Source organism: Suncus etruscus, chromosome 10, assembly GCF_024139225.1.
Source record: "Suncus etruscus isolate mSunEtr1 chromosome 10, mSunEtr1.pri.cur, whole genome shotgun sequence".
NCBI classification, from domain to species: domain Eukaryota; kingdom Metazoa; phylum Chordata; class Mammalia; order Eulipotyphla; family Soricidae; genus Suncus; species Suncus etruscus.
In genome coordinates, this window is record NC_064857.1 from 51,511,800 (window position 1) to 51,525,807 (window position 14,008).

A 14,008-nucleotide genomic window follows, 5' to 3' on the forward strand; every position below is an offset into this window, starting at 1 on the left:
ATTGCAAGAGCTGAGGGGATTCATCCACTGGGGATGGTACCTATGGGGCGCCTATCCTCTCAATGCGACAGGGGTCTGCTGCCAGCACCCTAGTTATTCGAACATCTGTGTGCTGACCCATGTAACTGCAGAGTAGACAGGCAGGGACAACAGAGGATAGAAGATGACTCCCACAACACTGCGTGGTCCTGGCTGCACAGTCTAGTGTGACCCCCCCCCCACAAAATGTGGGTCAGTGAAGCCTGTGTAGCAGCATTTTTTGCAGGTGTGTGTGAACTGGTGTGTGAAAGTGTGCACAGGTGTGAGGGTGAATGCAGGTGTGTTCACAGCTGTGTGAGGATGAAAGCAGGTGTGTGAAGGTGAGTGCAGGTGTGTATGAGGGCGAATGCAGGTGTGTACACAGGTGCGCATATTACATATCTATATACCCTCACACAACACACTCAGATACACATTGCAGTCACACATGCACAAACGTACAGATACTCACATACACTCATATACACAGTCACACACATATGACTGGGGCAAGAGTGCCTGCAGAGACAAGCCTAGGGGATATAGGTGGCAGGCAAGCACCTCTCAGATGCGGATTATGAGGTCCAGACTAAGAGTCTGGCTGCTGGGGACACAGTAGGACTCAGGGACACTGAGACCCCCTTGGAGCTGCTCTGTGGGATGACCCTCCAGAGAGCCCCTCCCCGTCAGTCCCTGCAGGCAGACCCAGACGGGTTGTTCCCCTATTGGGAGGGGTGGCAGGGCCTCTTCTGCTTCCAGAAGGGGGAGAACACACCTGGGAGGAGAGCCTGTACTTCTGGAAGCTTCCCCAGATCCCTGCTCAGTGCTCACCTGAGTGGGCTGGAATGTGCTGAGTTGGGGCCCAGGCAGAAAGGCCCCTTTGTCCAAACTCGCCTGGCCAGTCTGACTGGACCCTGGTAGACTAGGGGGTGGTCCTCCTGCATGGCCAGGGAAGGGGAAGGGAATTCCCAGCCCGGGTGGGGCTCAGAGAGGGGCCTGCAGGTGGTTAGTTAGGAGGCCCGAGCTTGGGCCTGGCCACAGGGAGGTTGTGATGTGGACCCTGGAGGTGGGTGCTGTCTCTTTGGAAGGTTTGGGGCTCCTTAGCCCTCAGTCCCCTATTTCAGCCCATCCCCTCATCATCTGGCTGGCTGGCACAGAAATTGTCCTGTTGTGACAGGGCCTGTGTGCATGTGTGCGTGCAGAAGATGCGTATGTGGGTGCGAGTGTGCAGTATGTATTATGTGGGGGGCGTATTGTGAGTACGGCAGGTGGGTACACATTTGTAATAAGTATACGTGTGAGCATGCACACATGTGTAAGCTAGTATGTCTGCATATGTCTGCATGTGTTTTAAAGTGTGTAGAGGCATGTTTAAGTACATGTACACAATGCATTGTGTGAGCAACATGTATGTTTGCATATGTTCTTTTATGCGCACACTTATGTTTGGTGGGTGTGTTCATGCATATTCATGTGGGTGTGTTCCTGCCTGCGTGTGTGTGTGTGTGTGTGTGTGTGTGTGTGTGTGTGTGTGTGTATCTGTGTGCTCTGGGATCCTGTCAGGAGGCACAGTGTGAAGGCCTTGTGGCCTGCCGCCTGACTTTCATGGGGACCGGTTCCTCCCTCTCAGCCATCAGCACCTTTCTTGGCAGTAGCTTTGCTGAGAGGGCATGTGCTATGCTCCCTGACATCCCTGCTGTGGAAAAGCCACAGGAAGTGAAAGTTGTGTTGAGACCGCGCCACTGGCACTGTACATGTCCCCTTCCATACACACACACACACACACACACACACACACACACACACACGTGTGCTTGTGAGCTAGAACACAGCTTTGCACACAGGAGCTCCAACTCTGACCTGACTTCTCAGCGTCCCCTAAGCTCTGCTGGGCTCCCCCAAAGCAGAGACTTGGCATCTGGAGTCTGGAGGGAGCCTCAGGGAGGAGTCTGGAGCTCCTCCCTGAGGAGTGAGTTGGGCCAACAGTGGCCGCTCTGACTCTGCCCCTCCCTGTGTCCCTCTGAAGAGACACCTGTCCCCGGAGGACTTCCATGCCGCCTTCGGGATGAGTGCGGCCGAGTTCGAGCGGCTGGCCCTCTGGAAGAGGAACGAGCTGAAGAAGAAGGCGCTGCTGTTCTGAGCCACTCCCCGCCTGGCTCTGGCTTCTCCTCACTGGGGCCAGGTGGGGGGCCAGGACAAGCACCTCTCCTCCCCTTTCAGCTGTGCTGCTCCCCTTAGATCAGGGCCACCAGGCCACGCTTGCCCCCTTCCCTCTCTGCTGCTCAGGCCGCAGCAGCATCACTAATGGCTCCCCTCACTGCAGTGTGCGTCGTCAGGGCCCCGACACACCAGTGTCACACACAGTGGAGCTTTTGGGGGTACAGGCCCCACCTGCACTTGGAGTCTCCTCCACACCAGCCCCTCCCCACGCCTGGAAGTGCTTCCCAGTATCAGAGTTTTATTTTATGGATACCCTTGCCTGCCCTGACTATGGAGCCCAGGGCCTCGACCACCCCGGTGCCCCCGCCTCTTCCAGGACCCCATTTGTCTCTGCCCTGCTCCCCCTGCCTCTTCCTTGGGGACCACCCCACCCTGCTGTCTGTACGTCTGTGTGAGGAGACCCATGTTCTTGTTGGGTCTTGGGAGACCCTAAGGGAGGTTGTGGATGGGCTGGGAGACCCCATTAGAGCTAGGTAGGGGCTGGGAGTCCCCACAAGATCCTCCTGAATGTCCCCTGGAGGTCTTGAGGGAGCAGAGGCTGTACAATCAGCCGCCCCCAGGCAGTGGGTTGCAAGGTTCAGGTGACCCACCCACAGCCTCGGCACCTGCTCTCTTTTGCTCGCCCACCCAGGGACGCTCAAGTTCCCAACCTGCTTCCTTTGCTGCTGCTGTACACCGACCCTGTGTCTCCCGAGGGCGATGTCACGGGACTTCCTGGGCAATAAAGACGGTGTCGGCCACTAGGCAGCAGAGTCACTTCTTCCATTGCGTCCTCCACCCTGACTCAGGACATCAGGGGCTGCGGGCGGCCAGGGATCCCAGCTCTCACCTTGCATGACCACTTGTCTCAGATTTTGGGGCAGGGGCCACGTCTGGGGGCCCCAGGGCAGATCCAGTGGGGGCTGGTCCCAGGGGCTGGCAGCCGCATCACCCCATCTTCACAGATCATACCTGCAACCTGGGGACACACAGACCCTTCCTGGGTCCCCAGCACAAGACCTGTCACCCCCAAAGACCCTCAGCATTAAATGAGGACACAGCCAGCCAGTCACCATCTCTATCCTGGTCCCAGCCATGTCAGTGAGTCTCAGGACCCCAAGTTCCTGCCCATGTTCCCAGGGCTACTCCTATGGCCAGTGGGGCTCTCTGGGAGTAGCTCCAGGAGCACTTGGGGAGAAGGGAACTGTTGTAGGAGCAGCTGTTGAGGAGGCAGTGCCTCAGGAGGGAGCATCTGTGGAAACACCTAGGGAGGGACTACCTATGTGCCCCGGCACCATGGAGTGGGCACCAATGCAGAGCTGGGTGAGAGCATGCCCTGACACCCTACCCCGTTTCCTGGCAGGCCCCCTCTTCTCTTGGGTTCCCCTCTACTTGGCCACACTCTCCTCCTGCCCATGGGCACCCTCAGCGTCTTCCACACCTGCTAGTGGAGACTTGAACATTGACGAGCCCACGTTGTGGGGGGGCATTCACAGGTGTTGCATGGCTGCATTCTGCTGTAAAGACTGCCACCACATCTCCTGACTCCTGGGTGTGCTGGGGTGCCCGCTGGGGTACGAGCCACACACAGTCCAGAGTCAACCTGGGGAGCAGCCTGAGGGAGCGACCAGCCCAGGAGGGTAAACGGAAATAGGGTCTGGGAGGAGGCTGGAGGGAGTGAGAGGGCGCCGCTATTTAGCATTGGGGCCATCGGGCTCCTGCTTTGTCCAGAGGCGGCCAGAACCATAGGTGTGGCAGTGGGCACAGCTCGGCCATGAATTAGGCATCGACTTTCCATGTTAACAAATGACACACTCAGTCTGCTGTGCTGCTCACGTCTCTTAACTCTGCTGTGGGGAGCTGGACTTGGACACTGCTGTCAGGTGCAGCAGCTTTCTGGGTGCCGAGGGGTGCCAGCCTTGGCACGAGAGGAGAGTCCCTCCTCTTGGCAGGAGGGTGGGTTAATTTTTCTGCTGCCATCAGCCACTATTCCAAGGGGCTGACCCTGACCCTATGAGTCCATCTGCCAGGAGGAATGTGGTGCTAACGTTTGTCACATCTTGCATAGAGGAGGGACAGGGCAAATGGGAACAGAGCTCATCTGAGAGTACCCTTGGGCGTGGGGCCAGGGAAGGACCCCCTACAGTGATCCTGACCCTCAGCACACTAACTTCAGGGCCTGAGCCTGGGTGGGTGGGACCGCTGGTAGAAAGGGAGCAGAAGCCCAGAGGCCTCTTCTAGCAGGTGAAGATCAGCGAAGGCGACTACAGGCATTCTATTTTTATGTATTTAGTTTTGGTTTGGGGGGGCACACTGGCGGTACTCAGGAGTTACTCCTGGCTCTGTGATCTGAAATCACTCCTGGCTGGTTTGGATGACCATATGGGGTGGGAACCATCAGAGCTATATGCAAGGCAAAGGCCCTCCCTGCAGTGCAATGGCTCCAGCCCCTGCTTCTATTCTTTCTTTTTTTTGGGGGGGGGGAGGGGTCACATGCGGCAGCGCTCCGGTTTCTCCTGGCTCTATGCTTAGAAATCGATCCAGGCAGGCTTGGGGGACCATATGGGATGCTGGGATTTTGAACCACCGTTCTTGACATGCAAGGCAAATGCCCTACCTCCATGCTATCTCTCTGGCCCCTTCTATTATTTTTATATATATTCTTTTATATATAATATATTTTTGTATATTTATATATTATATATTTCTTTATATATCTTTTATATCTATATTCTTATATATTTATACATATTATATATACTTTACATATTTATATAGTATATACAATTTATCTATTATCTATTATTTATTATTATTATTTTTTGGTTTTTGGGCCACACCGGTGTGGCTCAGGGGTTACTCCTGGCTGTCTGCTCAGAAATAGCTCCTAGCAGGCACGGGGGACCATATGGACACCGGGATTCGAACCAACCACCTTTGGTCCTGGATCGGCTGCTTGCAAGGCAAACGACGCTGTGTTATCTCTCCGGGCCCTATTTATTATTTCTTTATATATATATATATATATATATATATATATATATATATTTTTTTTTTTTTGGTTTTTGGGTCACACCCGGCAGCGCTCAGGGGTTACTCCTGGCTGTCTGCTCAGAAATAGCTCCTGGCAGGCACGGGGGACCATGTGGGACACCGGGATTCGAACCAACCACCTTTGGTCCTGGATCGGCTGTTTGCAAGGCAAACGCCGCTGTGCTATCTCTCCGGGCCCTCTTTATATATTTTTATATTTATATTTTTATCTCTTTATATATTTTACATATTTATATATTATATATGACTTATCTACTTATATATTATTTATACATTTTATATATACTTATATTCTTTTTATCTATATATTATACATAATTATATATGTATATTATATATATTTCTATATTTATATTCTTTTGTATATATATATAAATAATATCTTTAAGCAGCATGATCACAAACGTTTGGCGTTGGGTTTCAATAGCCTGCTTCTCTTCTTCTTGCGCAACATTTGCAGAGAGAGCGCCAGACCACCCCTCCCGGTCAGGTCACTGTGTTTCCAGGGCAATCTCTAGCCTCAGTTTCCCTTTCTGTAAAGCAGCCCTTATACCCTGCTGAGGGGTGCCCCGGGAACGAGCACGACCCACGGGGGGCTTCCTAACGCCTTCAGGCCGCGCCTAGGCTGGCCAGCTGGCCTTGGGGGGACTCTGAGACCCCCAAACCCTCCACCCCGCACCCCAGGCCCGGGCCCCGCCCCGCCCCGCCTCCCTTTGTTCCCAGGGCCCCGCCCCTCGCGAGCAGCTCTCTCCCCATTGGCTGGATAGCCTCGGGGCGTGGCCGGGGCGTGGCCAGCTGGTCCGCCCGGAGTCGGAACCGGAGCGGGAGCCGAACCGGGACCCGCCTCGCCTCGCCTCGTGCGCAGCCGCCTCCCCGGCCCATTGTGCGGCGATCGCGGCCCGGCAGGAGGGCCTGGAGGTGAGGCAGGGCTGGGCCGGGCCGGGCTGGGGTCCCCGGGGTCCGGGTGGGCTCGTGGGCCGGGCCGGGCGTGGCCCTGATGGGTCGCTGCCGCCGTGGCCGCCGCCTCGCCCTGCGCGCACGGACCGGTGGAGATGGGCCCGGCTCCCTCCTTGGCGCCCCTGGCCCTGCCCACGTTCCATGCCACCGTCCTTTGCCCCTTTGCTCACTGCCCTTGCCCCCTGATCCCTTGCCCCTGCCCCCTGCCCCTGTCCCCTGTCACCATCCTTTGCCCACTGCTCCCTTGTCCCCAGCCCCTGTCCCCTGCCCCCTTGTCCTTGCCCCCTGTCTCTTGCCACCGTCCTTTGCCCCTTGCCCCTGTCCCCTGCCTCCTTGTCCCCAGCCCCTGCTCCCTGCCTCCTTATCCTGTCGTGTCCCCTGACCCTGTCCCCTGCCCCTGACTCCTGCCCAGCCCCGTGGCCACGCTGCTGCCACCCCCAGGCCCAAGTGTCCTCCCATGTGCGCCCCTGGCGCAGGCCCGGCTCCCTTCCCACCGCCCCCCGCTGGCCCTGCCCTCCGCCCGACTTCGACGTGGACCTGCTGGGCATCCGTGGACCTCCTGGGCATCCGGTAGCCCAGCGAGCCGAGCCGGGCTGCCCCTGTATCAGGACTCCACGTGGAGGGGTCCCTGCGCGGGTAGGGGTGCCATGGCTTTAGCATCCATCTCCCCAAGCAGGGCCCAGGCTGCTGGTTTTAGAGTGGCCTATCCTCTCCTTTCTCCCCTCCCTCCTCCCTCTCGTCCTCCTCCTTCTCCTCCTCCTCAGAGTGTCCGTTCATCCGTTCATCCGGCTGTCAAGGGCCGGGCCTGCCCTGCCCACAGCCCCCGAGCCAGGCCTGGGCGGGTTTTTTCCTGCGGCCTGGCCCGCAGCAGCAGCAGCAGCGCCTTGGATTGGAGAGGGCTGCAGCCCCCTCCGGCCTCCTTCCGTTGGGACTGGGCCGGGGAACGAACAGTGTGGAAAGCCAGATTCCACTCTGCAGCCGCCCCTGGCCGTTCCTGGAGAGCCCAGGGAACGCGCCCAGAAATTTGGCGGGCTGGAGAGGGCTCAGGAAGAGAGGGAAGAGGTAGAGGAGGAGGAGGAGGAGGAAGAGGAGGCGGTTCAGGACCACAGCCCTGATGGCCCAGAGTGAGCCTGAGGTCAGCTTTGCCCAAGGGCCAAGGCCAGGGCCTGGGCGGGTGGAGGAATCCACTGGGGCTCTGTCCTCCCACTCCCTTTACCCCCTTTGCTCCCCTAAGCTCCTGCTCATCCTCCTTTCCTCCCCTCCAGCTGCTTCAGCTCCCTTGTCCTGGGGGACCGGGTGGACATCCCTACAGACAGACAACTTCACTTTTCAGAGTGGGAGGAAACCCAGGGGGACGTGAGGGTGCATAGCTGCAGGGTGTCCGGCCTCTGTGTTGGGGGCTGTAGTTCCCAATTCTTACCCTTCCACTCAGCTTCTCACCTTTCCCCCTCAGTATTGGGTGCCCCCACCCCCTCGAGCTGCTCATCAGGGCTGGACATAGCAAAGTGTGGGAGGGTGCAGGCCTTCAGTTGAGGTGAGGGGGTCTCTCCCAGACCCCAGAATGAAGCATTTCACAGTCCCGGAACCCAGAGGTTCTGGCTTGCTCAGGCTTTCTCACTGGAGGTCACGCTTCCTCCTGGTCCAGCATCTTAAATCTTTGATTCCATCTCCGCAAATATAGAAGGGGACAAGCAAATGGGCTGGCAGGCAGGCTTGCTCAGGAGAGCTAGCTGGTCAAGGGTTCCACAGGAAAAGCTCCCCTTGAATATCTGGGTGCTGGGCGACAGGAGTGAAGGGCCCCGCAGTGCAAGTATGGGGCAGCCCCCATACTCTCCGACACAGTCTTCATAGCTGGTATCTCTGCAGCATTTTCTCACTATCAAGTTGCCTCGCCAGCTCCCCTCATGAAGCCCTTTGGGTGTGGACCTCTGATCACCCCTATTTCCTCCCTCCCCCCAAGTGTCCACGGAAGCCGGCCAGCTGGGCTACGGTCACTGACTCCCTCCCTCCCCCCTTCTCTGTCTGTCTGTCTTTCCGTCTCCATTGGGAGTTTTACTGGGGCAAGTCTGGGAGGTGCCTTGTGTAGGTTAGTGGCTTTGTTGGTGATTCAAGGCTGTTCAACCGATGACCAGATAAATCATCCCATCACCTGCCCTGTGAGCCCCTTGTTCTGGGGGATGGAGCCGTTAGTCCTTGAAAACCTTTAGCCCCTTCCAAGATTTCTCTCTGTTAGGGGTGAGGGGAAGGAATCCGCCCTGCTCCGTTTTCTCAAAGCCTCAGGGCTCTGGGCAGGACAGATGAGACATGCACACAGGACATATCAATGCTGATTGCATGATTCAGGGAGTGACACTAGAGGATCACTGCTTGCTCCGCGTGGCCATCCTGCCGAGTAATGAATCTGACTCAGTGGCGGTTGCAGTTGTCTTTTATTGCAGTTGTCTCTGGTTTTTTTTATTTGTTAAAGTGCTTTGTTCATGGGCTGTGCTGTTTGCTGGCAGGCTGGGGTGGCTGTCTGTTTTTCCAGGGCTGGAGTAATAGCATAGCGAGAAGGGCATTTGCCTTGCTTGTGGTGGACCTGGTTCAGTCCCCAGCATCCCAAATGGTACCCTGAGCACCAGATAGGTGTCATTTCCGAGTTCAGAGCCAGGAATAACCCCTGAATGCTGCCTGGTATGCACCCCGCCAAAAAAAAAAAAAAAAAGAGGGACTCCGGTTTTCTTAGCTTGGGTTCAGCTCTTCCAGAAACCCCTCTGGTGGGTTGTGGCTTTGCCTTGGCAGCATGGCTGGTGGACAGCAGTGTGGTGGCCACCTTTCCAGAGGCACATCGGCCTTGGGACTATCTGAACTTGTCTCATTGCCCTCCTTGGAGTGAGCCTTGAACCCTCTGTGCAGAAGGAAGGTGCCTACCCTGCTGCCCTGTGCCCATGTGAGGTTCCTCAATGGTCCTGCTTTATTTATTTATTTATTTATTTATTTATTTATTTATTTATTTATTTATTTAATGGTCAGTGCCCATGTGTACCACCAGTGGTTAATAGTGGCACAGGGTGTACATGGCATTGGCATCAATGTCCTTTTTTTTTTTTTTTTTTTGGTTTTTGGTTTTTGGGCCACACCCGGCAGTGCTCAGGGGTTACTCCTGGCTGTCTGCTCAGAAATAGCTCCTGGCAGGCACGGGGGACCATATGGGACACTGGGATTCGAACCAACCACCTTTGGTCCTGGATCGGCTGCTTGCAAGGCAAACGCTGCTGTGCTATCTCTCCGGGCCTGCATCAATGTCCTTTTAAGAAGCAGGTGTAGGGGCCGGAGAGGTAGCATAGAGATAAGGCATTTATTTGCCTTGCATGCAGAAGGACAGTGGTTCTAATCCCGGCATCCCATATGGTCTCCTGAGCCTGCCAGGAGCGATTTCTAAGTGTAGAGCCAGGAGTAACCCCAGAGTGCTGCCAGATGTGACCCCAAAACAAACAAAAAAAGCAAAAAACAAGCAAACAAACAAGAAGCAGGTGTAGGGCTGGAACAATGGCCGACCTGGGTTCAGTTCCGACATCCTCTATGGTCCCCCAGCCTTCCAGGAGTAAAGATTTCTGAGCGCAGAGTCAGACATAAACAACTGAGGGCCACCAGGTGTAACCCCAAAACAAGACAAAACCAAAAAAATAAATAAATAAGGAAACAACACAGAGGAATTTGGAATCTTCAAGGGTTGGGGCAGGGCTTCACTTGGGGAAAATGCTTACATGATGACCATGTTTATTCCAGAAGGGCTCACATGAAGGTTGTGTGACTCCATATTTATCTAGAAGTTCCCATGAAAATCTGTGTCTGTTCTAGAGGGTGCACGGGAAACTGTATATTCTAGAAGGTTCATGTGAAAATATGTTCTACGGGGCTGGAGAGATAGCATGGAGGTAAGGCATTTGCCTTTCATGCAGAAGGATGGTGGTTCAAATCCCGGCATCTCATATGGTCCCCCGTGCCTGCCAGGAGAGATTTCTGAGTGTAGAGCCAGGAGTAACCCCTGAGAGCACTGCTGGGTGTGACCCAAAAAAACAAAACAAAACAAAAAAAGTAAAGAAAAGAAAATACGTTCTAGAAGGATCCTGCGAAAGTCTGTTTAGAAGGTTCCTGTGAAAGTTTGTGTCTGTTCTAGAAGGTTCTTGCTCAGGTGTGTTCTAGAAGGTCTCTGTGGAAGTCTGTCTGTTGTAGAAGGTCCTGTGAGAACCACTCTCCTGCTGAGAGTGGAACCAGGTCGGTCGATGAGTGAAGTCAGCACGGTTCTCTTCTGACTCTTCTGGAGAGTTCTGTCCACTCAGTCCCTCTATTGCTGGTGAGGAAGGGGCTCTTCCGTGTCTTTCTCTAGGTCACACGGGACTGGGGCACTGCACACGGCTGAGCTTATCCCACCGTCTCATGTTGGCTTTGGAGTTTCCATTGGGGTTTGTCTTCGAGGTCACCACAAGCTCAGATTTGAGTGAATGTATATATGACTGTGGGGAGTTTGCCAGCTGCTGGGAATTTTGAGGTGCCTGACATCCGGGGGACTCAGTTCGTGTTTTTTGGGCAAGACTTTAGCTCTTGGGGGCTGGAGAGATAGCATGGAGGTAAGGCGTTTGCCTTGCATGCAGAAAGATGGTGGTTCAAAGCCCGGCATTTCATATGGTCCCCCAAGCCTGCCAGCAGCAATTTCTGAGCATAGAGCCAGAAGTAACTCCTGAGCACTGCTGGGTGTGACACCCCTCCCCCCAAAAAAGACTTTAGCTCTCCCAGTGTGGATTCCAGAAGCTGGAGCCATAGCACAGCAAGAAGGGCACTTGCCTTGCATGTGACCCACTTTGGTTCCATCCCCACCACCCCATATAGTCCCTTGGGCACTGCCAGGAATGATCCCTGAGTGCAGAGCCAGGAGTAAGCCCTGAACACCATTAGGTATGGCCCCAAAACAAAAACAAAAGAACACACCAACTGGGGTGTAACACCAGGGCCTTCCCCGTAGCAGCTCACGGCTGTGTTGCTTGTCTGTTCTCCGCCATCGACTCAGCAAGGGGGACAGTAAGGGAGACAGACTTGTGAGGGGATGGGGTCTTCTTTTCCCCACAGGACAAGAAGTTTCCTTGTTTCTTGTTTCACCTGTTTCCTTAGTGTGTTTTCAGCCTCCCACAGTACCTTTGGGGCTCGGGCCCTGAGCTGTCAGACCCTGGAGCTGGCAGGAGGCTGCAGAGTGTTGGTGACACATGACACCCCTGGTTCCAGGGTGCCCCCCAATAGGGACAGGAAAGGTCTGTAGGCCCCATGCACCTGGGTCTTGTCTGGGCCTGTAGGGATCTAATGGAGTGCCTATGGAATGTCAGAAGTCCTGAGAGGCTGCCCCTGGGCCTCACACTGACTGCACCCCAAACTGAGCAGCCTTGCCAGTCTTGGGAAGTCTTCTGAAGGCTGCTAGGAACTCGATGCAGATGACCTGGGGAGACCCCCAACGGTCCTCTCAGCTCTGCTCCATGTACTTCATCCAGGGTCCCCATCCCCTGCTGTGTCCATGTCAGACCCCTCCCTCCCCCATAGTTGGCTGGAGTTCCCTCCTTGTCCTCCTCCTTTATAAAGCACAAACAGGAGGACACTCTGCTCTCTGTTCTCTACCCTCTGCCCTCTGTAGAATTTGGTGCCTTTGTCAGGATGGGCCACATGAGTCAGAGAGAGGAAACAGCCCTAAGACTGCTTCTGTGTGCACTCCGGAGGGAGACTGGCCTCTGTGTACGCCCCAGGATGGAGACCTGGGTATTCAGGAGAGTCAGCTCAGGGAACTGGCCAGTCTCTGCACCATCTGTTCCTAGCAGTGCCTGGCACAAGCCCCAGCTGGCATTGTGGCTTGCAGGCGCTTGTATGGCAGCCTCATGGCCCAGACACACCCCTGCCAGGCCTTGGTCTCTGTCTGGGAAAGGCTGGGCCAGCCCAGAGTTTGAGATCCTGGGGCGGACGCCTGCTCCCCACAGCAGGTGGGAGCTTCCAGACTTTTTTCCATCAACTGCACTTTCATCTCTTGTACCACAGGAAGTGTGGAGGGCAGTGATTGCTCAGAGAATCTCAGCACCTGTTCTGTCCTTTAGGGAACCGTGGAGCTGCTTCTTAGGACATTCCATGCTTGCCCTGGGCCTGCAGGAGTTCGAAGCTAATAAGTTAGGGTGTTGGATGACTGCTTCGGAGGCTGGCTGGAAGCAGGGGGAGTGGGAGCCAGGGGGAGTGGCCCAGGATGGCTCCAGATGTTTTGTAAAGGGAGGAAGGAAAAAAGATAGATAGATGTTGGATGGACGGAAAGATTGGATGGATGGATGGATGGATGGATGGATGGATGGATGGATGGATGGATGGATGGATGGATGGATGGATGGATGGGTGGGTGGATGGATGGATGAAAGAGTGCATGGAAGGATGGACAGATGGATGATGGATGGTTAAATGGATGGAGAGGTGGATGGATGACAGATGGATTAGACGGGCACTACGTCTGTCTACAGGTAGATGGTTGATGGCAGACTGACATGGAGGTGTTCCCTTGGCTGCAGTCGAAGCTTTGGGGTGTTCTTCTAGTCTCTGCGCAGTGTTTGTGCTGGCCAGAAATTGTGTGTGTATTTGTGTGTGAATATGCATATGTATGAGCACACATGTTTTCTGAATGTGTATATGTGCATGAGTGCATGGACATGCACATGTGAGTATATGAATTATGAGAACATGTGTGTATATGCGAGTACATATACATCTGTATATATGTACATATACTGTGTACAAATATGTGCATATACTCATGCCTGATGTGTGTGGGTGTGCGTGGGTCTTTGTGTGTTTGTATGAATATATGTGTATGAGTATGAATATGTGAGTATGTGTGTTTGGTGTGTGTCTGTGAGCACACTGTGAGGTTGTATTTTGGTCTCTGTATCTGTGTGAGTGCATGAGGGTATGCAGGTGTGTCTGTGAGTATATATAAGTGCAAAGCCAGCCTCTTGCGGACAGTGCCCGAGACTGGACAGCCCCAGCCCCAGCTGTGCCCCATGTGGACAGGAACCAGGGCCTGGTGACTCGCAGGCTTGGGGGAATGTGTACTGAGCCCCAGAACACCTCTAGGCTCAAACAGAGACCCGGGGAGGACAGGTGGAGCCTGGGAGTAAGTAGGCAGGGCCGAGAAGCCTGGTTCATGACCAAGCAGGGAGGGGACCCTGCAGCCCCGTGGATCCCCAGCCCCTCCCTCACTGCTGCCTCTTAGGGACGCAGGGACAGATGGTCAAGGGGCCACTGCGTCTGGCGCAGCTGAAGACGCCCTTTGTTTGTGCTTCTGCAGCTGGGTGTAGGCGCCTCTTTCTGTGGGTCCGGCTGCCACCCCCCAATCGTGGGCCTTGATTGGCAGCACGCAGAGCCCACAAGGCTGAGAAGCTCTGGGGAGACCCCAGGAGTGCAGAAGGTGCTTTCAGAGCCGGATACTCGTCTGCTTCTCAACTGAATGTTATATGTGCATGAACGAATGTACATGCATGAATATATGAATTATGAATATATGTATTATGAGTACATGCGTTACTCATGCCTGGTGTGTGTGCATGTTGGTCTTTGTGTATTCATGTGTGTGAGTATGAATGTGAGTACATGTCAGTCTGGAAGCCTGGGCCTCTTGGCCTGCTAGACCTGAGACGCTGGGAAGGCCCCGCAGGGGGATGCCATGGGCAAGACACTCCCCCTCTCTCAGAATCCAAGCCAGGAGGAAGTTCAGGACAGGTGAGGG

General features: G+C 54.8%; 2 protein-coding genes across 4 annotated transcripts in view; both read left to right on the forward strand.

The window, feature by feature from the left end:
- ABLIM2 (actin binding LIM protein family member 2) overlaps positions 1-2,207 on the forward strand; it is a 61,271-nt gene extending 59,064 nt beyond the window's left edge. For all 3 annotated transcript variants that reach the window (XR_007499618.1, XR_007499619.1, XM_049782566.1), the window contains one exon: positions 2,045-2,207. Coding sequence is in view for 1 of the 3 variants with exons in the window: in XM_049782566.1 (XP_049638523.1) it covers positions 2,045-2,158 (114 nt within the window). In the remaining 2 variants the exon portion in view is untranslated. The remainder of the gene's footprint in view (positions 1-2,044) is intronic.
- Positions 2,208-6,104: 3,897 nt separating this feature from the next.
- Positions 6,105-14,008, forward strand: part of AFAP1 (actin filament associated protein 1) — a 45,559-nt gene continuing 37,655 nt past the window's right edge. Inside the window, exon 1 of the mRNA XM_049782547.1 lies at positions 6,105-6,189. The gene's annotated coding sequence lies outside the window, so the exon portion shown is untranslated. The remainder of the gene's footprint in view (positions 6,190-14,008) is intronic.